At 45.9% G+C, this 27,276-nt stretch overlaps 1 protein-coding gene across 4 annotated transcripts; it reads right to left on the bottom strand.

The window, feature by feature from the left end:
• Window positions 1-1,268: 1,268 nt before the first annotated feature.
• On the bottom strand, window positions 1,269-24,517 carry PRPSAP2 (phosphoribosyl pyrophosphate synthetase associated protein 2). 4 transcript variants are annotated; one of them, XM_044939156.2, is made up of 14 exons: window positions 24,365-24,515; window positions 19,826-19,920; window positions 19,453-19,603; window positions 18,537-18,589; window positions 17,953-18,019; window positions 16,000-16,172; window positions 14,191-14,306; window positions 11,271-11,326; window positions 10,009-10,157; window positions 8,904-8,974; window positions 7,577-7,723; window positions 4,315-4,426; window positions 3,501-3,581; window positions 1,269-2,953 (listed from the first exon to the last, which is right to left on the bottom strand). In XM_044939156.2, the coding sequence occupies exons 3-14, from the start codon at window positions 19,569-19,571 to the stop codon at window positions 2,934-2,936; spliced, it is 1,164 nt and encodes a 387-aa protein (XP_044795091.1). In that variant the 5' UTR covers window positions 19,572-19,603; window positions 19,826-19,920; window positions 24,365-24,515; the 3' UTR covers window positions 1,269-2,933. The 4 variants fall into 4 exon arrangements, with proteins under 4 accessions (XP_044795091.1, XP_044795092.1, XP_025136246.1 ...); XM_044939157.2 differs by lacking the exon at window positions 19,826-19,920 and having other exon boundaries at window positions 24,365-24,517; XM_025280461.3 differs by lacking the exons at window positions 1,269-2,953; window positions 3,501-3,581 and having other exon boundaries at window positions 3,686-4,426; window positions 24,365-24,514.
• Window positions 24,518-27,276: the final 2,759 nt, after the last annotated feature.

Raw genomic sequence — 27,276 nt, 5'->3', positions numbered from 1 at the left:
CCAAATGCCACAGAAAAATGGATCAAAATATGTGAACAAGTTTTAAGAAGAAAGAATTCTATATGTTGACATTGATGTCTATTTAACTGATCAAAAACAAAGTCCTGTTACTTTGTCTTAGTGGAATTTCAATAATAACAAATCAATCCCGGAATTTTCTCCTTTCTAAAAATCACTTGAATCTAATCATATTGTAATCTCACTTCCAAGTTTTATGGTTCATTTTTAATCAGGTTTTTATTTTCTAATGGAGATTTAATTGTTCTCTTTACTAGTCCTTTATCAGATGATTGTTTTCCAAAGACTTGTCTTAGTCTATGACAGGTCTTTTACTCTTGAGTATCACAGAGCAGAAGTTTTTAATTTTAGTGAATTCCAATTTATCAATTATTTCTTTCATGGATCATCCTTTGGTGTCATATCTGAAAAAAACCATTGCCATAACCAAGGTCATCCAGATTTTCTTCTAGGAGTTTGTTTTGACTTTTACATTTAAGTCTGGATTCCTTTTTTTTTTTTCTTTCTGCATGTGAATATCCAGTTATTGGTGGCTCAGACGGTAGAAAATCTGTCTGCAATGCCAGAGACCCAGGTTTGATTCCTGGGTTGGGAAGATCCCCTGGAGAAGGGAATGGCTACCCACTCCAGTATTCTTGCCTACAGAATTCCATGGACAGAGGAGCCTGGGGGGCTACAGTCCATGGGATTGCAAAAAGCTGGACATGACTGAGTGACTAACACTTTCACACTGTCATCCAGTTATTTAAGCCCCGTTTGTTGAAAAGAATATTTTTGGTCCACTGTGTTGCCTTTGCTCCTTTGTAAAGATTGGTTAACTATATTTATGTGGGTCTATTTATGTGGGTCTGTTTATGAGCATTCTCTATTCTATTCAACTGATCTGTCTTTTCTTTCAACAATATTTTGTTGTTGTTTTTGGCTTTGCCATAGGGCATGTGGGATCTTAGTTCCCTGACCAAGGGTCAAAACCACACCCCCTGAAGTGCACATGCAGAGTCTTAAACCACTGGCCCACCCATGAAGTCCCACCACACTCCTGATTATGGCAACTTTACAGCTGGCTTGAAGAGAGGTAGTGTGAATATGTTCTTTTCCTTCAATTATTGCCTTGGCTGTTCTGAGTCTTCTCTCTCTCCATGTAAACTTTAGAATCAGTTTGACAAAATCCACGAAATAATCTGGTGGAATCTTTACTGAAATTTCATTGAATCTTTAAACCCAATTGGAAAGCACTGACATGTTGACAAGTCTTCCTATCCATGAACATAGGCTATTTCTCCATTTAGTTTTTAAAAATTTCTTTCATCTGTTTTGTAGTTTCCCTTACATAGATTTTATGCCTATTTTGTTAGATTTATACTTAATATGTCATTTTTGTGGTGCTAGTGTATATGGTTTTGTATTTTTATTTTCAAATTCCACTTGTTCTTTGCTGGTATACAGGAAAGCAATTGACTTTTATCCTACAATCTTGCTATAATCACTTATTAGTAATGAGTTGGGAGAGTTGTTCTTGATTCATATTTTCTACATAGGTGATCATATCATCTGAGAACAGAGCAGTTTTAATTCTTCCTTCCCCATTTGTGTACCTTTTAAATCCTTCTTGCCTTATTGCATTAGCATGGATTTCCAGTACGATAGTGAAAGCAAGTGATGAGAGGGGACATTCTTGCCCTATTGCAAAGCTTCTAGCTTCTCACCACGAAGTATGGCATTCATGTAGGCTGTCAGTAGATATTCTTTAACAAGATCAAGTTCCCTCTCTATTCCTAGTTCACTCAGCTTTTGTCATGAATGGATGTTGAATTTTTTCAGGTGCTTTTTCTGCATTGACTGATATAATTGTTGTTTTTCTTTAGTCTGTTGGTATGATCGATTATATGAAGTGATTTTCAACTGCTGAGAAGTCTTGCATATCTGGGATAAATCCACTAGGTTGTGCATAATTTTTTTTATACATTGTTGGAATGAATTTGCTAATATTTTGTTGAGGATTTTTGCACCTGTGTTCGTGAGATCTTGGACTTTGGTTTACTTTTCTTGTAATATCTTTGTCTGGTTTTTGTCCTAGGGTAATGCTGGCCTCATAGAGTGAGTTAGGAACCACCCCTTTTTCAGCGGAACAGCCTGGAGCTTGCAACAATGGTGGGGATGGGGTGGGGTGGGGTGAAGTAACAATTGTTACCAGCCTCTTTGTACCTCTGTAGCAAGAAGTAGCTACTTGTTATCAGAGCACGGATCTCTGCTGTCTGGAGGGGACTTCTTGCCTACCCTGGCTCCCAGGAAACTCTGGAGATCGCTCCAGGAATGTGTGCAGAGCTGCCTGCCACAGGGTTGGGAGTGTGGGTCAGGTATCGGCAACTTTACTAAGAGCTGGATTTTACAAAAGTTAGCTACATTTACTGTCTAACACTTTCCCTGGAAGTTGCAAACCTTCAAGACTCCAGAGTTCCAAAATCATTAAATGGATTTGCCACTGTTTAGACGGAGACAGATTCCTGGTGCTTCCTATTCCACCATCTTCCACAAATCCTCCCCATTTGATTCATTTTTATTATTCCTCTTTATTGATAGCCTCCATTCGGTGACATATAATTCCTATACTTTCCTTTAGTTTTTTGAGCATGTTTAAAATAAATTATTTAAAGTCTTTGTCTAGTACGTTTAAAGTCTGAGCTTCCTCAAGGAAGACCCTGTACACGGGTGCAATCTTGTTTCTTTAGATGCCTCAGAACTTTTTGTTGTTGAAAACTGCTATTTCTAATATTATAATGTGATGGAAATCAGGGTCTTCTCCATCCACAGGGTCTGTCTGCTTTTCTCAACTGATTCTGTAAAGTCTGCATTCTTCATTGTTTGTGGCAACTGAAATCTCTGGACAGTCAGCTTAGTGGTCAGCTAGTGAGTCATCACATACTTCCATAAAACTCTGAAACCAAAAAAGAAGAGAGAGAACAGCATTCCCAATCTACAGGCGGGCTGTGAGTCCTGGGCATGCCATCAACACTCAGCCAGGAAATCTACAACCCCACTGGGGCCCTCACTTCTTGCTTGCACAGAAACCCAAGGTCAGACAGAGGTGCAAGTTTATGGCTTTCTCAGGCCTTTCTGAGCACATGCTCAGAAAGCAAAGGTTTAAGGTTTTTTAGAAGAAACAAAAGCAATTTTTCTCTTTGTAAGAAAGTCTTCTTTTTGTGTGTGCATGAGCTGGAGGGGACTGTGGTTAGATGACCCCAGTATCTCACAGCCTGATAAACTCTAAGGCAGAGTATTGGGCTCTGAACTCTGATAGACAGTATGAGATGCTCGACACTGACCAGGGTCACAGCGCTTGCCCTCTGGAACCCCCTCCCTCCACACCTCATCACCCAGAGCATGCAGCGGTGCGTTTTGTTTCGAGTATGACTGTGCTATCAGACAAGGAGCAGAACAAAGCTACGCCAAGATGCAGACGGCAGCTCATGCCGACTCCTGACCTGACCCCAGTGGCTCATGCTGATGTCCCAACTCCTCTCCTGGCGCAGTCAAGTGACTATGCGTCATGAACGTGCAGGGCCCTGGACAAACAGAACAGGGAACATTACATCCCAAAGACACAACTACACCACGCCAAGCTGCAGAAATCCCCACAAGCTGACCAACACTTCAACATCCACACGTGGATATTCAGCTTCCACTTTATTTTAGTTATAAAACAATTGCCAAAACACAAAATTTAAAAAAACACACACAAACACAGTATGTTTTTATTCCTTCTTTTGTTGCAGAAAATAAATAACCGTCACATATTCCATATGCTTTCTATTAAAAGCGTTTCTAAAAATGTAATTTACTGGATTTAACAGCATAATCTTTTTGGCTTTTCAACTGCAGTATCATACAGCAGATCATTTTATTTTACTAACTTTTTAAAAGCACTTGGGCTGCAGCAACTTTTGATAAAGGCCGTTTGTGAGCTTAAAAATCTTTTTCCAAGTTATTTTTTAAATGGTTAAACTGAATACAACCAGGTCTTAATTTATTCTATTTAAGAGAATATAGTTTTTCTTTTATAAAAATTGCCCCTCAAACTCACAAACACCCAAATGGACATAAAAAGTGGGTCTGTCTTCATAGAAATTAACAAAAGGAAGGAACAAGACACAGCCGGCCCCCATGAAATGCATCCAGCCAGGCATGCGCCTCAGAGTACAGATGCTCACGACTCCAGTGTGGCCCTTAGGACTTATTAAGAGGACAGTGTTCAGTCATCTAAACCTATGTTTCTGAAAAGGTAGGACATGGACTCCCCATTGTGAATCCGACGGATGGCTTCTGAGAGGGTCATGCTGATATCCACAGTTTTGATTTTGGGGCACTGGAGCTTCTGGATTTCATGTGGAATTGTATTGGTAACCACCACCTGCCAATCAAGAGGAAGAAAGGAGAGGTCGTAACACCAAGTAGCCTCCTGGATGGGTCTGAACACGTGACACATTCTCACCCTTCTGAGTCCTACTTCCAGGACTGGGGTTACTCTGCCTTCAGCATGAGTTCAGTCAGTGTGAACACAACCTGCATCTGAGGTTAAGGTTTGCACCCACTGTGACAGCTAGAGACAGATGACAGCAAGTGTGGGCAAGGACGTGGAGAAACTGGAAGGCTCACTCACTGCTGGTGGGAATGCAAACTGGTTCAGCTGTGTCGGAAAACAGCCTGGAGGTTCCTCAAACGGTTAAACATAGAGTTACCGTGTGACCCAGCAATTCTTCTCCTAGGTAGACACCCAAGAGAAATGAAAACATCTCCACCTGAAAACCTGTACATAAAAGTTCATAATAGTGTTATTTATAATAGTCAAAAAGAGGAAACAACCCAAATTATGAATAGAAAGCAAAATGTGCTACATCCAGGCAATGAAACACCACTAGGTAAAAACAGCAGGTACTGACACCTGCTGTAACATGGGTGAACTTTCAAAACATTATGCTGGTGAAAGGAGCCAGACACCCAAGGCCATGTATTATACGATTCCATTTACATGAGAAGGCCGGGTTAGGTAGACCCGTTACAGAGACAGATAGCAGATCAGTGGCCACCTAAAGACGAGTGGGTTGAGAAGAAATGCAGGCAGACAACGGGTAAGGAGTTCCACTGGCAGCCTGAAAATGTTCTAAAAGTGAGGGTGGTCATGGTTGCACAATTCTGTGAAAATACTGAAGATTATTATATATTTAATTTTTTTTCATGATTTTGTATTGGAGTATAGGTGGCTTATGATGTGCTAGTTTCTGCTGTACAGCATAGTGAATCAATTATACATATGCATACATCCACTCCTCTTCAGCTTCTTTTCCATACACGGCATTACAGAGTATTGATGGGCAGAGTACCCTGTGCTACACAGCAGGTCCTTGTTGATCATCTATTTTATACATCATAGTGTGTATATGTCAATCCAAATCTCCCAATTTATCCCTCTCCCTCTTTCCCCCTTGGTGACCACAAGTTTGTTTTCTACATCTGTGACTATTTCTGTTTTGTAAATAGGCTCATTTGTACCATTTTTTAAAGACTCCACTTATAAGCAATATATGACATTTGTCTTTCTCGTATACTTTAAATGGGTCAGTCATAAGGCATGTGAATTACAGACCTTCCTCCCACCCACCATCCAAGCTTTCACTTTACATGGTTTCAGCTACCCCCCGTCAACCTCGGTCTGAAAACATTACATGGAAGGTTCCAGAAATAAATAACCCATACATCTTAAATCATGCAGCGAGCCGAGCAGTGTGAGAAAACCTCACACTGTGGTGCCCCATCAGGGAGGGGACTCATTCCTCTGTCTGGCAGACCCCACCCCAGCAGTGACTCACAGTGCCTGTGACCAGCAGACCCTTATCTGGCTTAATAATGGCCCCAGAGCACAAGAGCAGTGATACTGGCAATTCAGATACACCAAAGAGAAGCTGCTAAGTGTTTTCTTTAAGCAAAAAGGCAAAAGTTCTCAAGGAAAGAAAAAAATTTTGTGCGCTGAGATTGTGAAGATCCATGGTAAGAATGAATCGTCCATTTGTGAAATTGTGTAGAAGGAAACAAATTCATGCTGGTTTTGCTGTTGCACCTCAAACCACAAAAGTTATGGCTACAGTGTGTGGTAAGTGCTTAGTTAAGATGAAAAAGGCATTAAATTTGCACAATAAGGTATGTTGCTATAATAGTTATATTTTATCATTAGTTGTTAATCTCCTACTGTGCCTAACTAATAAACATTATCACAGACTACACACAGGGTTCAGTACTATCCTGCACAGTTTTGGACATCCCCTGGCAGGCCGTGGAACCCATCCCCTGTGGATAAGTGGGGACTTTGGACTTCCCTGGTGGCTCAGCTGGTAAAGAATCCGCCTGCAATGTGGGAGACCTGGGTTCAGTCCCTGGGTTGGGAAGATTCCCTGGAGAAGGGAAACGCTACCCACTCCAGTACTCTTGCCTGGAGAATTCCATGTTCTGTATAGTCCATGGGGTAACATAGAGTTGGACACGACTGAGCGACTTTCACTTTCTGGTATATCTCAATAAAGCTGCTATTTTAAAAAGCTAAGATTTGATAAAACATCTAAAAAAGGAGAAACAAACATTTTTCAAAAACTATAAAAAAAAACTCAGCCTTCTTTAAAAAAAAAAGAGGATGGAAATACTTCTCAAGTTATTACTAATAATACATATTTCCTACTTCCAAAATAAGCCTCAAGACAGTTCATAAGAAGAAAGTCCACACACGAGACTTGAATGGGACAGTCAGGGATCATGCCAAACCAGCACCAAGAATGCAATCACCTGGCCACCGTGAGGACCTCAGACTGGCTCTCTGCCTGATCTTCCAGGAATGTACAGGAAACAGCACTTTTATTTCTTAAAAGATAATAAACATGTGATTCACACAATCGCTCTCCAGACAGCCAGGCCCTAGGCCGAGGTGGACAGAGCAGGGCAGGGATGCCTGCTTGGCTCACTTCACCAGCCAGGCACTAGGCCAAGGCAGACACAGCAGGGCAGGGATGCCTGCTCGGTTCACTTCACCAGCCAGGCGCTGGGCCAAGGTGGACAGAGCAGGGTAGGGACGCCTGCCCGGCTCACTTCAGCTGGGCACCACAGGCATGTAGGAAGATGGCCAGCATGCCCTCCTCTCTGTCATGTCATGGGCATCTGTCCAGGGGGAGTTGGGCCTCAGCATCAGGCAAATAGGGTCTGAACCCACGTGCGCCTCGTGGCTGCCCAACCTGAGGTCCCTGCATGTCTCTCACTCTCCCCACAGGGGTGTGTCAGAGCACAGGGTGGGTGTGTGCCTGACCCTGGGCAGTACTTGCAGGGACCGTGTACTCCATCGATAGAAGCTACTAAAACTACCACCCACTGCCACTGTCAGGAGCAGAGGCTACAGCCAGTGACCAACAAAACAGAACTCATGCCAGGAATCCACTCTTAACTCTCCACCTGCTCTCGTAACCTCAGGTCAGGGGCCCACGTGCACCAGCAGCTGTGTCCACACGTGGCCCGGCTCTGTTACCTCATCGATGGCAGACTCCTCGATCAGCCGGGGGGCGTCGGAGGACAGCAGGCCGTGGGTCGCCATCACGAAGATCTTATATGCACCCCTCTCCTTTAGGGTCTCTGCGGCGGCCAGGAAGGTGTCTACATCGTCGATGATGTCATCCTGGCATTACAGACGCAGCAAAAGACATGAGCACTTGTGCAAAGGTGAGTCTAGACCATGGGGAGAGAGGAGGGACTAAAGACATGTGCAAAGGTGAGTCTAGACCCTGAGGAGAGGGAAGGGGCTAATTCTACTGTGACATGCTCACTGTCCACGGTGACCTGTCCAGAGAGCAAGGCCACTGGCTTCCGTGTTCCCTCTGGGCCTCCCAGCTGGACAGTCATGACAGCTGTCACTTCATGGCCCCTGGGCCCTTGTCTCTCTGTCCCTACTGTCCAGAGCAACGCGCCACCAGGCAGGGGCTCCAGGAACACGCACCCCTACGTTCATGCCCAGTATGACACCTGTTAGGAGATGCTTTGACTCCACCAGGTTCTTTCCCCTTTGGTGCTACTTTTCCTTATTTTCCAAATTTTCTCCACTGGGTGGATGGGAAATGGGGTCTTATATATTATTTTTATAATGGGAAGACAATAATTACTATCAACAAAATACACAGTCTAGTGGTTTCTAATCTCACAGACTCCCAGTACGAGGTAATAGAAAATACATATGGTGGTTTCTGTCCCTGGATCCTGACAGCAGGCTTCTAAAGCGCTTGTAGATGCCTCAGTAATGAGAGCACAACAACAGTCTCTTGTCTTTACTCAGTGACTCTGGAGGGCTCCTGGGCGGGGGCTGGTCCCAGAAAGACCAGGCCATGATGAGAAGCTTGGCATTTTCGGCCCCCTCAACTCCTCCAGAGAGGGGAGGGGGCTGGAAATGGGGTTAATGACCCCCTCACAGGGTTCAGGGAGCTTCCGGGTGGTGCACCCCAACTCCATGGGGACCCTCCAGCCCTCGCCCTGAGCATCTCTCCCTTCCTCTGGCTGCTCATCTGAGTCCTTTGTCACATCCTTTAATGAACTGGTGAACGTTAAGTTAGTGTCTGCCTGGGTTCTGAGAGCTGTTCTAGGACATGTCCGAGTCCAAGGAGGGTCCTGGGAGTCATGTCAGACAGAAGTTGGAGTTCACCTAACAACTCCCAGTTTTTGGACCAAAGCAAACGTTTAGCCTAAGACACCCACCCACTTGAGACTTACCTGGCCATAGCACGATCCCCAGCATGATTAACAAGGTGAGCTGACAAGCTAACGAGGGTAAATACGACAACCAGTAACGACAGAAGAGGTGCACGTACCACAATGATGGCGATCCTGCCTCCCACGTCACCAACAACTGTAATCGGGGGCTTTTCTTTAGGAATCAGCACTGGTCAGAAGAGAAGACACACACAAGTTTCTGCATCTGATTTCCTGACATCCCTTTATCTGCCTAAAAGCAGAGCCCCCCAAAGAGTTTAGTTGTCATAAATCCTGGTCCAGGAGCAACACAGAAGCCTGGCTCTTATCACCCGGACCAGAGGTCAGTGCCACTCCTACATGGACATTGCCCTGGAGACAGACACACGGTCCTGTCTCCCCACACCCTTCCTAAAAGAGCCATTCGTCTTCCCCTCAGTGCCCCTGCCCTACTCCCCTTCCCCTAAGCCCCAAGTTCCAACCTCCTCCTAAAATCTGTCTTCTCTCTTGCTAATCTGTCTGTTGACAGTTTTATTTCACTGCAGCCTCCTGAGCAGTGAACCTAAAGAGGCTGGAGGAAAAGCTTTTTCTCCCTAACAGACTCAAACAAAAGCAGTATTTTTTTTCCATTGAAAAGGCGTTATTAAAGCTTGAAAGAAGTTTCTTAAAGACAAAAACAAACTTATGCACAACTCCAACAGCCAGTCACAACCACATTCCTCATGTTCCCTCCTGGCCCAGGCAAAAGACAGTGAATAAGACACTCTGCCTTATTCACACACATTCCTCAGGTTTTCTCTTGTTTCCAGTCAATTCTTTCAGTGGGCTGCATAATGAGTTGTGCTGATGAGACATTCTTCACCAAGGCCTCCCCTCTGAACTATTTACTTGTCTAGTATTTTACACCAGAAATAACAGGACCATGGATAACTTGTGCACCTAGAGCTTTCTGCCCGTGTTAACCTCTGCTCTAGCACACATTACTGTGTGGACGAATGGGATCCCTGTTGGGCCACAAGTGAGTCTAAACTGGGCATGTTCATGGGTCTTGCTGGGATCAGACAGACCACTGCTAAGGGGCCATCAGAGATGCACTTGTCACAGCCAGAAAAAGGTACCAGTTTTTGCCAACTTAAGAAACAGACAAGAAGTACTTCACATTCAATAAAGAAATTAAGTCAGCCTTAAAGGCAAAGAGGAAGTGACTCGGGGCTCCGTGCTTACTGGGGATCTCCAGGCTGGGGTGGATGGCAGCCGCGCTCCTGACCATGGGTGGGGAGTGCCGCCCGTCCACCAGGTCGGACTCGGCGTCCTGTGCTTCTCCGTGAATCACTGCGATGCCCAGCCGCAGGCGCTCGGCAAAAGACTGGGCCCTAGGGAGAGCAGGAGATGGGTCACAGCCACGCGAAGTGGTTTCCACTCATGTCTACGGAGAAGTATCACAGGAACTCAGAAAATGAAGTTTCCTAAAGGATTAGTGAAAAAGGAGACTGAAACCACCTCAGCTTCTGGGAATCCAGGGCAGAGTGTGGAGAACCCACCTGACACACGTCCCCCTGCGGGGCCTGTGGGCACGCAGCCAGCGAGTGAGCCTGTGCTATAGGCTAGTTCACCTCCCTGAAGCCTCTGCTTCCTCGCTTGGAGCTATGCACTCTCCCTGCTCACCTGGTTAACAGTGAGAACCAACACGTGAGGCAGAGCGCGCTAACGACTCGGCAGAGTAGGAAGGCTCAGATGACGGGGGGCATTTTTTAGCAATAAAGTATTTTTAGATGAAGGGATGTACAATGTTTGTAGTACATAACACTACTGCACACTGAATAGACTGTGGTGTAGTATAAACATAACTTTATATGCACTGGGAGACCAAACGTCCATTGACTCACTTTACTGCAACACTGTGTTCTGGAACCCACACCACCCCCAGGGCGTGTCTGTGTCTGACATCCTTTCAGTCAAACACAACTGCAGGTTCTGAACCCCCGTCTCATCAGTCACTCCAGTTACATGGACCTTTCAGCACTGCCCCATTTGCACACCTGTAGTGTCTGAAAGTTTTGTAAAATGTCACTTTTTAACACATACCAATCAGTGGCTTCTTGGCTGGATAGAATTATCTGTTAATAAATTACTGAGTTCTCTGAATAAAAGGCAGTAAACAACCTCAAAATATATTTGCTGGTATTTTAAATTGCAGATGTGAAGATGAACCAGCAGCAGCTACCCAAGCGCAGGGCTGGGACTCTACAGTCCTGGACAGTTCCTGTAGGAGATGTGACTGGCGGTCACAGACGGGGACTGGGACAAGGGAAGACGATGAGCCATCACCTAATAAATGGGATCGGCACACAGGCTGTGCACTATCGGTCCCCAGGTCAAAAAGCAAGGGCCAGAGTGGGAGCTGCTGCAATGGGACCCAGAACATGGGGATTCAGTGGGCTGGACTCAGGCGTGGTTTCGCACAGCAGCTGTGAGCACCCACCTACCTCTTGGCTGAGGCCGGAGACTTGGCCACGATGACCGCGTTCCTGTAGTCTGGGATCTGAGAAGAGGAGGGGCTGGGTGACTGCCATGTCTCCAAAGGCTGCTCACACCAGCTCCACAGTCAATAAAAAGCAACACCCCAACACACTCAGAAATGTCAGCTGGTCACTTGAACGTTTTCCAAAAAGAGAGAAAACTCAAAGTAAATTTCTTCTTTGGAAAATGAAGAAATGCCTACCTAAGGAAAAAAAATTATCATCAAGACATGAATCTCATAGACTTATTCTAAGAAAAAAGTAGAGTTAATCAGTAATAAGCTCATATCTAAGTGGCAGCAAAGACATTTTTATAAAATCAACAGGAACTCCTCTCATGGACCCCTGTTACATGTAATTTCACAGCCCAAGGATGATATTCACTGGACCTGAATCAAAGGCATTTATCAACTTCTAACCAAGTGACTACTTAATGTAACTGTCACAGCCGATGAAGAAAGAAACCAGCCTGCTAATGGAATCAGCCCAGCACTCTTTACAAAGATACTAAGAGCCCTTAAGAAAATAAGCAAATGTCGGTCTACTCTGAAGCCCTTCACTCTGAGCGTCTGAGTGACCTGGATGAGGATGATGACAACTGAAGAGACACCCGGTACCAGCACCTCAGCGCTCACAGGACAGGACTAGCATGCTTTTCAGCTGAGCAGCAGTTGGCTGTTTCTGATTTCATCTGGGCAATATTTTCAAACCATGTGCTTAAAATCTAATCACTTCATTAAATTATGTTATTCCATTCTGATATATCCCCATTGATTTCTCACAATTATGCTAGCTTGGTGAATTGGAACATAAGCACTCACCACCATCTAGCACATTGCACAGTGCCTAGCATGTGGAAAAAACTAAATAACCAATACTTAGTAAACAAACAAAACCCTGATGAATTTGAAGAAGGTTCTATTATAGATATACCTAATTGGATAAGATGTCTCTCCATCTGGTCCATCTACACACATAAATAGCACAAAATATTTTCATTTTTGCATGTTGCTCATCTTTCCTGGGAGTCTTTATGAACTGTTTTATGTACTTCCATGCCTCATTGAACATCATCAAATAGCACCAAACCCAACCAAGAGGAGAAATAACTAATGAAGGAACAGTTACTAAAGCAAAGAAAAGGAATTTAAAAGAAAGGACTTTTTAATAAAAACAGGTCTACTTCCTCCTCGGGACTCAAAACAGGAAATCATATGCATAAAGAAAGAACAAGTTGTTATGAAGGTGAAGGTTATTATGTTAAAAGCAAGAAGGTCAGCAGCTGGCTGGTTCAGAGGCAGGATGGACGCGGCTGCAAGAAAATGTCGGTGAGAGCAAGGCGTGGAATTTTCCCACCAATTCAGTACAGGAGAAAGCAAAACTTGAACAAAAAACAGTTAAATAATATATAGACTAGATACAAGGTTTTCAACATCTAATAGCTCCTGAAGAAAGAAATGAAAAATCCAAATTACAGAAAACAAAATTCGTAGGGAACGGAAAGGCCCAACTGAGCATCCAGTGAGATGGATGAAGACGGTTCATCTCACTGGATGCTGGTTCATGGGTCATAGATGTCCACAGACATGCCATGCGGAGATTTCAAAACCACAGCAAAAGGATAAAGCACTATCTCACACAGGTAAATCTGTCCAAGTGCAGATTAATACAGCCCTTCAGACAATCTTAATTTTTGCAGTACCTAGTAAAATATTTGGAGCAGGCAATGGCACCCCACTCCAGTACTCTTGCCTGGAAAATCCCATGGACGGAGGAGCCTGGTGGGCTGCAGTCCATGGGGTCGCTAGGAGTCGGACACGACTGAGCGACTTCACTTTCACTTTTCACTTTCATGCATTGGAGAAGGAAATGGCAACCCACTCCAGTGTTCTTGCCTGGAGAATCCCAGGGACGGGGGAGCCTGGTGGGCTGCCGTCTATGGGGTCGCACAGAGTCGGACACGATTGAAGCGACTTAGCAGCAGCAGCAGTAAAGTATTAAAAATGTAGATACTTTTCAATCATGATTCCACTTCCTAGTATATTTCAGAAGAGCACTTAAGTACTGAGAAAAGCAGGTACTGCTTTTAGTACTTGAAGTACTGAAAAAAGAATTTTCAGTGCAACATTACTTTAAAATTTTTTGAAAATAAAATATTTCACTTAAAAGAATGAAAAATTAAACCATCTAATATCCAGCCAAGAGGGAAATGGATGAAAAACCTGTGGCTCATTTAAACTTGTGCTTTAACACCTAAACAGGCAGCTATTTTCACATTAACTAAACTCAAATGAAATCAAAGATTCCATTCTCCAGTCACACTGGGCACTTCAGCTGCCATTCTGAAGGCAGAGTGAACATTTTCACTGGCATAGAAAGTTCTATCCATTATAGTTGGTCTGAACTTTGGAATACTGTGTAGCAATCATAAAGAAAGAGGTAATCCTATATATTTGAACATGGAAAGACCAAGAGACACCAGTTGGGGAAAGGAAAGAAAGTTACAGAACAGGAAAGGAAAGAAAGTTTCAGAACAACACAAATAATATATCAACTCATTCCCCCCACCCCATCCCCCGCCCCCCCTCCAAATCGATATCTGCAACTATGTGTATATTGCAGAGGGAGAGAAGGTAAACTCAGAAGGCACTAAGAGGATTCGGGATTCAGGACACACCCCAGGCTAGTGATTCTAGGTACCTGAGGTCCAAGAGAAAAAAGAGCAACTTCAGAGCTCCGCAGATGAAGAGTTTCAAGTACACCAGTTACATTCACAAAGTCAACTTTAAGCAGAACACGTCAATGTTAATTCTTCGTTGAGCCCAAGGAGATGGGAGATGCATTTTTCAGCCTTAAATAGAAAGTTGAGAAGTCTGAGCTAACTCACCTCCTCTTGAATGTACTGTAAGAGGAAGGGAGATGCTCTCAAGTTGTCAACAGGTATATTGAAGAAGCCCTGGATTTCCTTCTGGTGTAAATCCATAGTAATGAGATGAGTCAGACCTTTGAAAACAAAGCAGACACACACACACAGATTGTTTCATGACCCGTTGCACTGTATGAATAAGAGCTACATAAAACAAGATACCATATGGAATAAATTACTACCTAAAATTACTCTCTCATCAAAAACTCACCATCTTTATTCCTCAGATTCTTAGTACAATGAGATGATGAGATAGTAGAAAATATATCTATTATCCTGGTCTCTGCCCCCAGAACAAACCTCCTAACCCCTTGTCACTCTCTCAGTGCTAAGAGCACCGGGAGCCTCTCTTGTTGTCACATCTGGTCTGTGACCCCGTCTCTGACACAGAGCACCTGAAAGCTCTGGGGATGGGCTCCTGGACGTGGCTGGTCACCTTGACAGGAAGCTTGGCATTATCAGGCTTCCCACCCCTACGGTCCAGAGAGGGGGAGGGACTGGACATGGAGCTGATGAATGACCACGCCTCCCTGAAGCCCCAAGAGCAAGGGCTCTGGGGAGTATCTGGGTGGTGAACACAGGGACGCCCCCTCTCCTAAGCAGGTGGGGACCTGGGCTTTCCCTCCTCAGAAGGGAAAGACTGGTGATTCTTCTTACAGAGAGATGCACAGTTTTCACACCAGTTTAAAATAGCCAAAATTACAGCAATGGAGAAACGCCTCTGATAATTCTATGAGGGAGATTCCCTCTCCCTGAAGTTGTGTCAGTAGGCATGATAAAGCCAGATTAAGATATAATGTCTTCAGATATTAAGGTAAACCTCACATGCCTATAACTGGAAAAAATGAAGAATCTTCATCCCACTGGCTCCTTGAAGGATATTTGAAATTGAAATACATACACACACACACACACACACACACATATACACACACATACATATAATTCAATTGGAAAAAATTTAAAAAGCAAAATTTGCCCAAAAGAGCAAGAAAGCCTGGTGGCCCATCATGAGCAAGACTAGGTAGGAGGGCAGGGGACCTTCTCGGGAGCTCGGTGGCCCATCTGCTCCCTTCAGCAAAGTTCTCAACAGGGTGTGTCTGGAGGTCACTGGGTTCAGGTCTGGTCATTTTCTGTTTTGGTTTTGCCTTCTTTGAAATGCTACAGGAGAAATTTATTCTGCAGTAAGTGTGTTAAAAGGTAGTATACGGGGACTTTTTACTCTTTTCTCTCTGTGCAAACTCTGTGATGTGTGCCTTCTATAGTCACACACACAAGTACACTTGTGTGCATGTGCACACACACACACAAAGCAACAACTCTGAAATTATTGAGAAACAAGGGAGACAGGATGTTACTGAAAAATGCACAATACAAAATAACACATAGGATTTGCAAAATATGCCAAGCTGTTGTGGGAAAGAGAAGAGGTGAAAATAAAGAGAGTTGCTGTGTTAGAGTAGCTGATTCCAATGCCTTTTCTACTTTAAAAACAGCCTCAATAGGACTGCCACCTGCCATTCCAACTTTTTAATCTTTTAAACAAAGAATTTAGGAAAAAATAAGTTGTCCTCACGAGCTTTGTGTTCAGAAAGTTTGGACCAGGAGCAAACTGTCAGCATGGGCGTCTGTTACAGATTCACCACCTGGAAGCGACGTCACTCTGGGCGCTCTGTCCAACACTCTGAGTCAGTGAAGACGAGCTTTACGATTCCTCAGGTAAAAATGCAACTCCCAGACCCCCATCAACCATCAATGCCCACCCCTCACCGGCTTTGCACATCATGGAGGCCAGCAGCTTGGAAACGATGGAGCCCCTCTTCCTCATCTTGCACTGCTTGCTGTAGGGGAAGTAGGGGACCACGCCGATGATGCTCTTGGCGCAGGAGGTCTTACAGGCATACACCATGATCAGGAGCTCCATGATGGTGGTATTCACATCCCTGCAACCCAAGGGCAAAGACCAGCAGGGAGGGTATCAGACTTGCCACGACTTCTCTCAGTCCCAGCTAAGCATTAGCAAGATGCCACGCCTGCCTCGGCCAAGACAGGCTCCAGACACACAAAAGAGACAAACACCACTCTTCTTGGGCCTCCATCAGTAGCCCCCACGCCACCTCTCAGCCAATGACTCTACTTCCTTTCCCAATAAGAACAGCACTGTTCACTCCAGTTCATTCAGGACACAGCCCTAGAGGCATCCTTAGCTGCCCTCCTGTCCAGACACTGGCAGCATCTCACACTCCACTGCTGCCCGGGCTGAGGCCCACCTCCCCAAGGGATGGCAACAGCTGCACCCACACCTTCCCTGCCCCTTCCCCCTGTCCCTGGCAGTCTGCAGCCACTCTCTGAATAGTACCTGGCTGATCTTAGAGTCACGGTCAGATCACAGACTCTCTGCCCAGGACCCAGGGGTGGTTTCCCACTTGGCCCGTGGTAGATGCCCAAGGCCCCACAGGGCTCCTGAGGCTCCTTCTGGATCTGCCCCACTCCCTCTCTGCACCCTACTCCTCCTCCATGCCAGTCCTCACGGCCACCTGAGGGCCCTCCGTCTAGGGCCCCCCATTCCTACCTGGAATGACCTCCTTGGCAGCTGGCACCAGCTTCCAGTGTTTGTCAGAGGTCACCCACCGATCAACCCTCACTCCAGCCTCCTGCCACCATCACGCCAGCTTCCTTGCACACTGTGCTGGTTTTCCCCAGAGCCCTCATCACCTCCTGACAAACTGGATAATCTACTTGTTCATTATGTCACTTGCATGTCACAGAACACAGGTTCCATGAAGATCAGGATCTGTGATCTATTCTAATCTTTTATGCCTCTTGCACACCTGTAACAATGGCTGACACATGGCAGACACCTGACACATGTTTGTGAATAAGTGAGTACGTGAAAGAGCAATGGGAAGCCTGGAGCTTTCGGGTGAGCAGGTTCTCTGGATTACAGAAAACTTAAGTCAATGGACATAATTTTCTTCACTTAAAATTTTTCTTATACTTTTAGTAAAAAGAGGCACTTATTTTACATATAAATGCACATTTAGCATGCAGCAGTTTTTGGAATCTCTAGGCTAAAAACTGATGTACTATACAAACTCATTTCTAGACATTATTAAAAACTGCTGAGTTAAAATTTTCATCTAAGAGGCCTTCAGGGACATGTGTAGACAGAGTGGCGTTTGATCAAGGAGTGGCACAGACACCTCACTGCACTGAATCTTCTACCCCAGAGCACACGCCTGTGACTCGACAATTTCTAGAACACACGGCTCCCAGACGTCACGGCAGACAGAGACACACCTGCCTTCACTATCGTCTCTCATCTCCTATAACTTATGATGCGGCAGGACAGCACACAGTGACCACATTTAAATTATCTGCAAGAAAAGCTTTAAGAACCCAACTAAGTGAACACCTCTCCTGCTGCTTGTTCTCTTTGGGAACTAGAAGAGCTTCCCTCTAAGCTCTGTGAGACTCTGGCTCCTGACACCGCACGCCACAGGTGCTCACCGTCCCATGCCTCTCCCCCAGCGCGCGGCTATTCCCACACCGAAAGGACACAGGAAAGTCAGCAGCTATGTCAGAAAGATCAGCTGAGTAAGATTGGGCTAGTTTTAAAACAATCTTAGTCCTTCTTGTCTGGGTAACTCTTATTATACTAGACATTCAAGCCCAAACAGAGACCCAGAAAGCAAAAACATTTCTGGTGGATAAGCTACTCACTTTGAAACAGTCTGAATGATGAAAACATCTTTTCCCCTCACAGATTCTTGAATTTGTACTCTTGTTTCTGGAAGGAAAAGGGGAAACGAGACGGGTGAACAAGGCACATCATTTTAAAAAAACACATAAGAAAATCTGCACCATTCCCCAAGGTTATAAACTATGGAAACTGGAACTGTTACAAACTCATTACAAGGCTTTAGATTCCATGGAGGATAACAAACACACTGTGATTAACACACTTTGAAAATGCCACCTGACACCAGGGCCACGCCAGACACATGCACTCTGCCTCAGGGGACAGATTCAACCCAGGCCAAGCTCACGCTTCCGTCAGCTGACAGCAACTGCCTTTGGGTGAGGTCTGAGGACGAGCCTCTAAGTCCCCAGCTGTGACCTGCCCCAGATTCTCTATGGAGCTGGTATTAGTCGGGGTGAGAATACCATGATGGCCCACCCCTGTCTGCCTTCCTGCAGACAGAACTCACTGGACACTGAGCTGACTGCTCAGTTATGGAGGGTGAGGGCCGGGCCGGAATGGCAGGTACCACAAAAAGCCATCACAAGTGCACAGGATCACTCACCTCGGTCAGGCTCCTGATAAACCTGCACTTTGCCCATCTCCACCCCCAGCCGCCTAGAGAAGAGAAAGAGGGAAAAAGTGGAAACAGTAATAAAACAGATACAACATCTTTACTATTAAGGTGGTTTAGAAATTGATGAAAATAAAACAAATTTAAAAAATAGAGATATTGCTATTATAACATTTAAAGTGGGTCTCAAACTGTTTGGTCACCTAGCCCGTCACACCTCCACCCCACACCTATCCTGTCCTGGGGCTCCCTGCGCTCCGCGGCCACATTCCTGCCTTCTCCTTTCTGCCTGGAGGACTCTGCCCCAACCCCCACTTGCTGCCATTTCCTGTTTCTCAATTCACATTCCACCCACAGGTTTACAGGCACCTGAGCACCTGAGCTAAGGCGGCACAACCTGCCCCATCGCTCTGATTTTCCTGCGCAGATCACTACCTGAAGTCATCTTGTTTGTCTGTTTGTTGACTTCCTCCTTGTCTGGCGCCTCCACTAAAGAAGGAAGGATTCTGACCGGCTTGTTCACTCTTATACCCCAGTATCTAGATCAAAGTATAGTACACAGCAGGGGTTCAGTATTTATTTAACAAGTTACTAAAATTATACTGAACTGTAACCTGTGAACTACCTTCATATAGCATAGACCCTTCATTGTTCTCTGTACTCAAATAGCCCTATACAAATGTAGCACCTCACACAATTGCTGGCACTCAGGAGTCCCCGGTAAATGTCTCCTGAATCCAAGTGTAGGAGTGATGACAGTTTACAAAAGGTGAACCTTTGGTGCACAGATGACATGCAGATTCACTGTAAAATAGCTGCTGTCAAAGTTAACACCAGCGCCAATATGCATATCAAACGTAAACCACCACTGGACAAGCACAGACTTTAACAGCGTGATTACACTCACTCAGCGATCTTCTTTGAAAGCTCCATACACGATGAATTCGAATTTGCTGAAAACAACACCAGACCCCCTTTGGTTATGTTCATCTTAGCTTCTGATTCAGGTGGCGCCACACAAAACATCAAAACCTTCTTGGTTTTCCAATTCTCAGCGCCTAGAAAGATACCAAATATGTTAAAAACGGTCACATGAGATGAAATACACCTGAATATTTTTGAACAGCAAATGAGCTGAAGGAAATTAGTTTTTACCATAATGGAGTCTTTCACATTGAATGTGTATATGGACAAGTAGGGAGTCTATTTGAATTTATGGAAAGATGTCATCACATGACTCAATTATTTTCATGACTACTGGGAATAAATGATAAACTTACAAGAAAGGTGGAGCTGAAGAGCTCAGTGTTTTACTGTTTGCTGCTTAAAGTCAATTACGACAACCTCCTTTTAGTTTCTGACAACAAAATTCCTCCTGGATTAACACACAGAAAAATGGCAGAGCCATTAGCAAGGACAAGAACTGACTGATCCTTAAACAATGAATAAATAACCCATCCACACCCAGCTTTCCCTGTAATACCTGTTTACCCCAAACCACCCATCCTCATCCCGCCCCTGGCCTTGCAACTGTCCTGGGTCCTGTCTAAGCCTGACCTGGTCATCTGCACTTTCCTCAACTGGAACACAAGGTTGAGCAGATTACAATAATCTTGAAGGAAAGTGACTCAGCCACATAACTGACCAGCAGCAGGGCACACAGAAAGACCCTGGCCTAGAGGCCTTCAGAGTCATCCACATGTTCCTCCTCCTTCCACTCTGGGGCAAGTGTCCTGATGGAGAAAGGCAGGCAGAGGACTGGGTGCAGGATCAGCAGCCCAGGAGGCCTGGGGGGATGGAGGAGTCTTCCGAGCAAGCCCGCTGCGTTAACGCAGCTGTTATGTTTATGCGGCTGGCTCTTGGAAGGCTGGTGGAGGGAGGAAAAGCCTGGAGCCCATATCTTATTTGTTATTTTTAAATTTTAATTACACAAGTACCTTCTCCTTGTGAAAAACTGAAACATGAGAGTTTAGACTCAGGTCACCAGCTCTGATCGGATCCCAGGCTCCTCCCACCCACCTCCCAGGAAGAGACAGTTCTTATTACTGGTTTGATACAGATACCATTGGGCTGTTTACACATTCACACATGTGATCTCCTTTTAAAAAAAATGTATAAAAATTCATTTGTAACATAAAAAGGGATCATCATACAAATCTATCTCTAATCTGCTTTATTTTTAAACAATATGTTTGAGAACCCAAGGAGAAAGCATAGACCCATCCTGTACTTTTTAACTGTTGCCAGTGCTCCCTGGTGCAGCCAGGCTGCACTTGCAGGTCACCAATCCAAACAGGCCTCCCTGTGCGTGCGTCTCCCTCTGCAGTAACTGCCAGGGGGGGCCAAGGGGGCACAGGTGGGTGACTCATGGTCCCACAAGCAGGCTAGGAGAAAACACTTCCTCTTCAGAGGCCTTCCACAATAGGAAACATGGGCCACCCCACTGGACTTGGCCTATTAATTACAAACAGAAACATATGAACAACTGGCCAAAGCCCTAAGGAGACCAAGAAGGACCACTGGTGTGTATAGTGGAAAGCGGCTTTGGAGCAGGGATGAGCAAGGTACATGCAGGCCAAAACAGGTTATTTCTGTAAATAAAACTATACTGGAACACAGCCATGCTCACTGTTTACAAACTGTCCGTGGATGCAATGGTAGAGTTAGGTGTGGGCTGCAAAACCTAAAATATTACCTGGCCCCCTACAGAAAATACATGCCGACCCAGCTTTATAGCATAGTGTTGGGCAGGGGGGCTGGTGCAAATGAAAGAAAGAATACTATTTAACCCCCAACACTCAGAATTGAAGGAGATCCTGGTTGTCTTCTAACACCACCTCTCAACCCCTCTATGGCTGTGTTTAGGAACAGAGGTCTGGAAAAGGAAATCACAACAAAAATAAAACTTATCCTCCTGTAGTTATGAACACAGGCTTTAGAGTCAATCCAGGTTTGCATCTTAGCTCCTATTTGCCCTCAACTTACTGCAAGATCTCGCATAAATTAACCTCTCTCACCCTCATCCATGCCACTGTGAATACTGACCTTACAGGGTCACTGTAAGATGAGCTCCTGTACAGCACTTAACACACTGCCCCACATACAGGATACCCTTGGTAAATCGAAGCTACGAGGAGTCAGCTTGTAACATGTTCACTATCTACTGAACAAGCACGTAATATGCATGGGGATGGCAACCTTTTTACATCCCCCAGTCTTCAAATAAGAAGCTTCTTAAAGGAAAACGGTGTTCTTGAGTGGACATGTAATACTGAGAATCACAGTGTCTGAGGGGCAGGAAGAGTCCTCAGAAGTAACTCAGTCCATCTCTAGGATTCCTACCAATAAGCCACTCCAGACATCTGAATAGCCCGGACCCAATGCTCACACCCTGAGGGATGTCCCAGCCATTCCAATCCTTCCTCAGAATACACAATGATTGCTTTCCTGGCAGCTGCCACCTCTGGGCCTTCTCCTTTCCTTGAAGATTTATGGGAAACCTCAAATTCCTTCTCCCCTCGGCAGTCCTCAGCCTATCTCAAGATGGCACTCTTGGCCTGGGCCTGGCATTACTGATCATGGTTTAAGTCCTTTATCACTGACCATGCTCTCTAGGGTTCCAGTCCAGGCAGCAGGTTTCAATAGTGGAAACCTAAGACCCCAACATGCCACAGGCAGGGAAATTGTTTGGGAACAGGTTATCAATACAGCCATGTTCTCCGACTGTCCATCTCAAGAGCTTGTCAAACAACAGAACTAGCTGCTAGTTTCAGTTCTCCTTTTCCTATTGTAAATTCAAATCGTGTCCTTTACCAAGCGTCAGGAAGAGTTTTAAAGAGAATCCTCAGAAGCAAGATAATCACCGGGATGGAGGGGCAGAAAGTTCATTAGCACAAGGCTTTAGTGTGAACAGAGTGTAAAGACAACATTCCCATTTCTCCCCCCATAAACTTCAGTTGCCCTTACATTTATTTATCCTAAATTAACTCTGGAATGTGTGAGAATTATATATAACACATGAAAACACACCCTTTCCACAGAATCTCAGCACCTCACACAAAGTGGGTCGTACTTCTCTTTGAATGAGACAGGGCAATCTGCTAAGTCTCATGAACCAAACCTCACTGAAAGACCACTTGCTCTGTAAGTGCTAGCAGTCATCATAAAAAAAACTCATCCACACCTCAGATGAGAAAGGCTGGCATCAAGGTGTGTAAACACCCTCCATCGGAAATTCACACTCCACTGCGGCTGGAGTCGCAGTGTCAATACCCAATTTGTCTCCCTAGTTACCAGCTATGCGTTCTTGGCTTTCCCCTCTGGACAAGAGATAGAAGCCTGCTAAAAACAGCTTCCCCAGCAAATTTAAGGCTCAGGACAACAGAGACTTTTTCCACTATGCTTTTCTCTGCTGTGTACCCAGGGCCTAGAACAGCACCTGGCAGATGGAGAGGCTTAGTACACGTCTGCAGATAACACATATTGGTGGAATAAAGCCTGACCTCATTGAGCTGCACTGATTAACACACAGAGTTGAAAGTTGTTTGCAAGCTCAAAGGCAACATAAAGAATTATTATTTTTATTCTGATGTTCTTCACATTTTGGGGATGTGAATTCTAAGAGAATTAGAAGGGCAAAGCCTATATGTAATTAAGTCCCCATGCCTCTGGGATCCCAGGCACTCAGCTGTCTCTCCATCAGAATGTTTTCTTTCAGCTAAATACCATTTTCTGAGTGCTCTGAATTCTTATGACAACTCAATAAAGCAGGTATTACACTACAAGTCGACCCCTTTCAGACACAGTGCTTGGGGGCAGGGTGAGGCTTGGAGATGAAGATACTTCCTCCAGGTGGCCCTCCTGGAAGCAGAGGACACCAGGTCAGCTTCAGCTTGTCTCCCAAAACCAAGGAGGGTGACCTAACACCCCGTATTACAGGGGGGAAGGACCTGACAAACACCAGGTTAAAAAAACGCCTGTAGTGAAGTCGCCTTGTTTCGAGAACAATTTATATCACGTGCCAAAGAAAGAACACATGACTCGGTATTTCCCCTTTGGAGAATTTATTGTAGGGAAAGAAGGAAAAAGCTCAATGATGGCCACTGCATGCTTTTTCTAGGAGAACGACCCGTGAACATATGGAAAAGTTACATAATGGGGGTAATTAAACTCTGAATATACATTCAATAGAATAAAAAACGGTATATATCCGAGACTGTGTGAAAGTGCTTATGTTAAGCGGGTACAGAGCCGAGATGCATCTCCTCCAAGCTGAACTGGGTGATAAGGGCAATGGACCAAGTCCGGACAGGAATAGGGAGAAGACGGGCAGGACTTTGTGGGGTTCAATAATGTGGGCGAATCACTTACACTTGTGTACTGAACATCTTCACACATGAGAAAACACACTTTCTCACTCCAAATCTCCATCCCGAATTTCTTACTCCTTGCAAAAGCTACACACCCAAACCGCGTCAGTGTCAACAAAAGGGGGGAAAATCCGCACCATCACTGTGCAGTCGCGGTGGGGAGCGGGGGACCCTGAACAGCAGAAGCCTGCCTCGCAGCCACATCCCGGCCGCGGAAGAAAGCATCTTTCCGGGCGACAGAGGCCGGCCCGGCACTGCGCTTCCGCCCACGGCCGCAGGTTCCGGACCAGCGGCACCGGCCTCGCGCCAGGCCCGCGGACCCCGACAGACCGGACCGCGCTGAGGGCGGCACGCGGCCAGCCCCCGCCGAGCCCCCCGCCCCTGCACCTGAGACCCACAGGCCCGGCCCGCCGGCCGCGCCACCACCGTCGCCGGCTCCCGCCCGCCTACCTGGCCCCGACCCCAGCCCCGGCCCCGCCGCAGCTTCCGCTGCCGAAGGAGGAGAGCGCCGGTCCCCAGGCGGCCTGTCCAGGAGCAAAATGGCGACTCGGAGGGCGAGAACAGCGTCCGAGGCGACAGCGAGGCCTGGGGGCGGGGCCACGTGGGCGGGGCCTCAGGAGAGACCCCCCCCCCCTCTGCGGGGGCGGGACCCACCGAGGGGAGGGGCGGGGTCTTTGAGTCCAGTAGGAAGGTGCTAGGCCGGACGAGGGGCGGGGCAAGGTCGTGAGAGGGGCGGGGCCGACTGGAGGGGTGGGGTCGGATCAGGCGAGGGGCGGGGCAGGGCCTCCAGTACTAGAGACTCAAGATCATCACCGACACGTGAAAGCCAGTGCGGACTCGCTGTTTGGAATTACAAATGTCTGGGTTCAAGTCTTTACTGGCCTGTAACCTTCACTGCAGATGGTGACTGCAGCCATGAAATTAAAAGACGCTTACTCCTTGGAAGGAAAGTTATGACCAACCTAGATAGCATATTCAAAAGCAGAGACATTACTTTGCCAACAAAGGTCCGTCTAGTCAAGGCTATGGTTTTTCCTGTGGTCACGTATGGATGTGAGAGTTGGACCGTAAAGAAAGCTGAGCGCTGAAGAACTGATGCTTTGGAACTGTGGTGTTGGAGAAGACTCTTGAGAGTCCCTTGGACTGCAAGGAGATCCAACCAGTCCATTCTGAAGATCAGCCCTGGGATTTCTTTGGAAGGAATGATGCTGAAGCTGAAACTCCAGTACTTTGGCCACCTCATACAAAGAGTTGACTCATTGGAAAAGACTCTGATGCTGGGAGGAATTGGGGGCAGGAGGAGAAGGGGACGGCAGAGGATGAGATGGCTGGATGGCATCACTGACTCGATGGATGTGAGTCTGAGTGAACTCCGGGAGTTGGTGATGGACAGGGAGGCCTGGCGTGCTGCGATTCATGGGGTCGCAAAGAGTCAGACACGACTGAGCAACTGAACTGAACTGAACTCTTGCCTGGAAAATCCCATGGGCGGAGGAGCCTGGGAGGCTGCAGTCCATGGGGTCATGAAGAGTCGGATACGACTGAGCGACTTCACTTTCACTTTTTACTTTCATGCATGGAGAAGGAAATGGCAACCCACTCCAGTATTCTTGCCTGGAGAATCCCAGGGACGGGGGAGCCTGTTGGGCTGCTGTCTATGGGGTCGCACAGAGTCGGACACGACTGAAGTGACTTAGCAGGAGCAGCAGCAGCAGCAGCAGCAACCTTGGGCAAACTCACTTTACATCTCTGTGCCTCAGTTTCCACAGCTGAAAAGTGGAGATGATAGTAGTACCCATCTTAAGATTGTTGGGAGGAGTAAGTAAAATAACACCTACTGAGTTTCCAGCACAGTTCTTGGCGTATAATAAACCCTCTATTGTGGTTAATTACAGTTATTTGCTTTGTTGTCCTTTCTTCTTTTATCATAAAGTAAGTGATGCTTGCCTGAGTTCCTTATAATTTGAGTGTTTTATATATGTATAAAACATAATAATTGCAAACACATATGGAGTGTGTCAGGTGAAGTGCTTACCACATATTAAACACTGTAACTTATTTAACCCTCAGAGAAGTATGAAATGATCTTATTATCTTCATTTTAATAGTTGTGGGAACTGAAACACTGACATTAAACAAATTGCCTAATGACAAGGGCTTCAGCCGTAAAGAATCCTCCTGCAATGCAGGAGAAACAGGTTCGATCCCTGGGTCTGGAAGGTCCCCTGGTGAAGGAAATGGCTACCCACGCCTGTATTCTTGCCTGGGAAATCCCATGGACAGTGGAGCCTAGTGGGCTACATGGATTCTCAAAAGAAGGACACAACTGAGCGACTAAACAACAAAATAACAAACAACCTGAACAAGAACTTCAATCCAGGTGCCTGGCAGCACGGTCTGCATTAAGTCATGCCCTATACCATGCCCCAGCTCCAGTTCTGCTTTGACTTTTTAACTAGAGTGAGGCTTGAAATCGCTCACGAGAGGCAGCACAGCCAGCTAAAAGCAGCCAGTCTTCACAGTCCAACCTCCTAATTTACAGTGTGGAATACAAGCATCTCTATTTACGAACTATAAACTATAAAATGCTTTCTGATATGGAGTCATTTCCTTTGCCTGACAGCTTTACAGGGTCTTACCTCTGTGAAGAGGCCAGTGAGCCCACAGACAGATTCGCGTACAAAACTGAATCCCCTTCTAGGGTGCTTTGGGTTCACCCACTGCTTCTGCACTGACCCAATCCTGATGCATCTCACCTCCTGGTTTGGGTCTGCATTGGCTCCACCCAGCATTCCACGGTCCAAGTGACTGGATCTGACCAATCAGGGCCTCTCAGCTCGATGATTCTCTCCAAGGGCAGAGCTCTGAGCCAATCAGTTCAGTTCAGTTCAGTTCAGTGGCTCAGTTGTGTCCGACTCTTTGCGACCCCATGGACTGCGGCACACTAGGCTTCACTATCCATCACCAACTCCTGGAGTCTGCTCAAACTCTTGTCTGTGGAGTTGGTGATGCCATCCAACCACCTCATCCTCTGTTATCCCCTTCTCCTCCTGCCTTCAATCTTTCCCAGCATCAGGGTCTTTTCAAATGAGTCAGTTCTTGGCATCAGGTGGCCAAGGGATTGGAATTTCAGCTTCAGCATCAGTCCTTCCAATGAATATTCAGGACTGATTTCCTTTAGGTTGGACTGGTTGGATCTCCTTGCAGTCCAAGGGACTCTCAAGAGTCTTCTCCAACACCACAGTTCAAAAGCATCAATTCTTCAGCACTCAGCTTTCTTTATAGTCCAACTCTCACATCCATACATGACTACTGGAAAAACCATAGCTTTGACTAGATGGACCTTTGTTGGCAAAGTAATG

The sequence above is a fragment of the Bubalus bubalis genome, chromosome 3 (genome assembly GCF_019923935.1).
Source record: "Bubalus bubalis isolate 160015118507 breed Murrah chromosome 3, NDDB_SH_1, whole genome shotgun sequence".
In the NCBI taxonomy this organism is placed as follows: domain Eukaryota; kingdom Metazoa; phylum Chordata; class Mammalia; order Artiodactyla; family Bovidae; genus Bubalus; species Bubalus bubalis.
This window is presented reverse-complemented; position numbering and strand designations above follow the sequence as displayed.

What these genes read in the sequence shown, in the direction of transcription:
- PRPSAP2 (XM_044939157.2), bottom strand. Translation starts at nt 19,571, where the DNA reads ATGTTTTGTGTGGCGCCACCTGAATCAGAAGCTAAGATGAACATAACC. An exon ending in CCCCAGCCTGGAGATCCCCA is followed by an intron (nt 8,975 to 10,008) that starts GTAAGCACGGAG and finishes TCTTCTGACCAG; the next exon opens with TGCTGATTCCTAAAGAAAAG. An exon ending in AGGAGTCTGCCATCGATGAG is followed by an intron (nt 4,427 to 7,576) that starts GTAACAGAGCCG and finishes CTTGATTGGCAG; the next exon opens with GTGGTGGTTACCAATACAAT.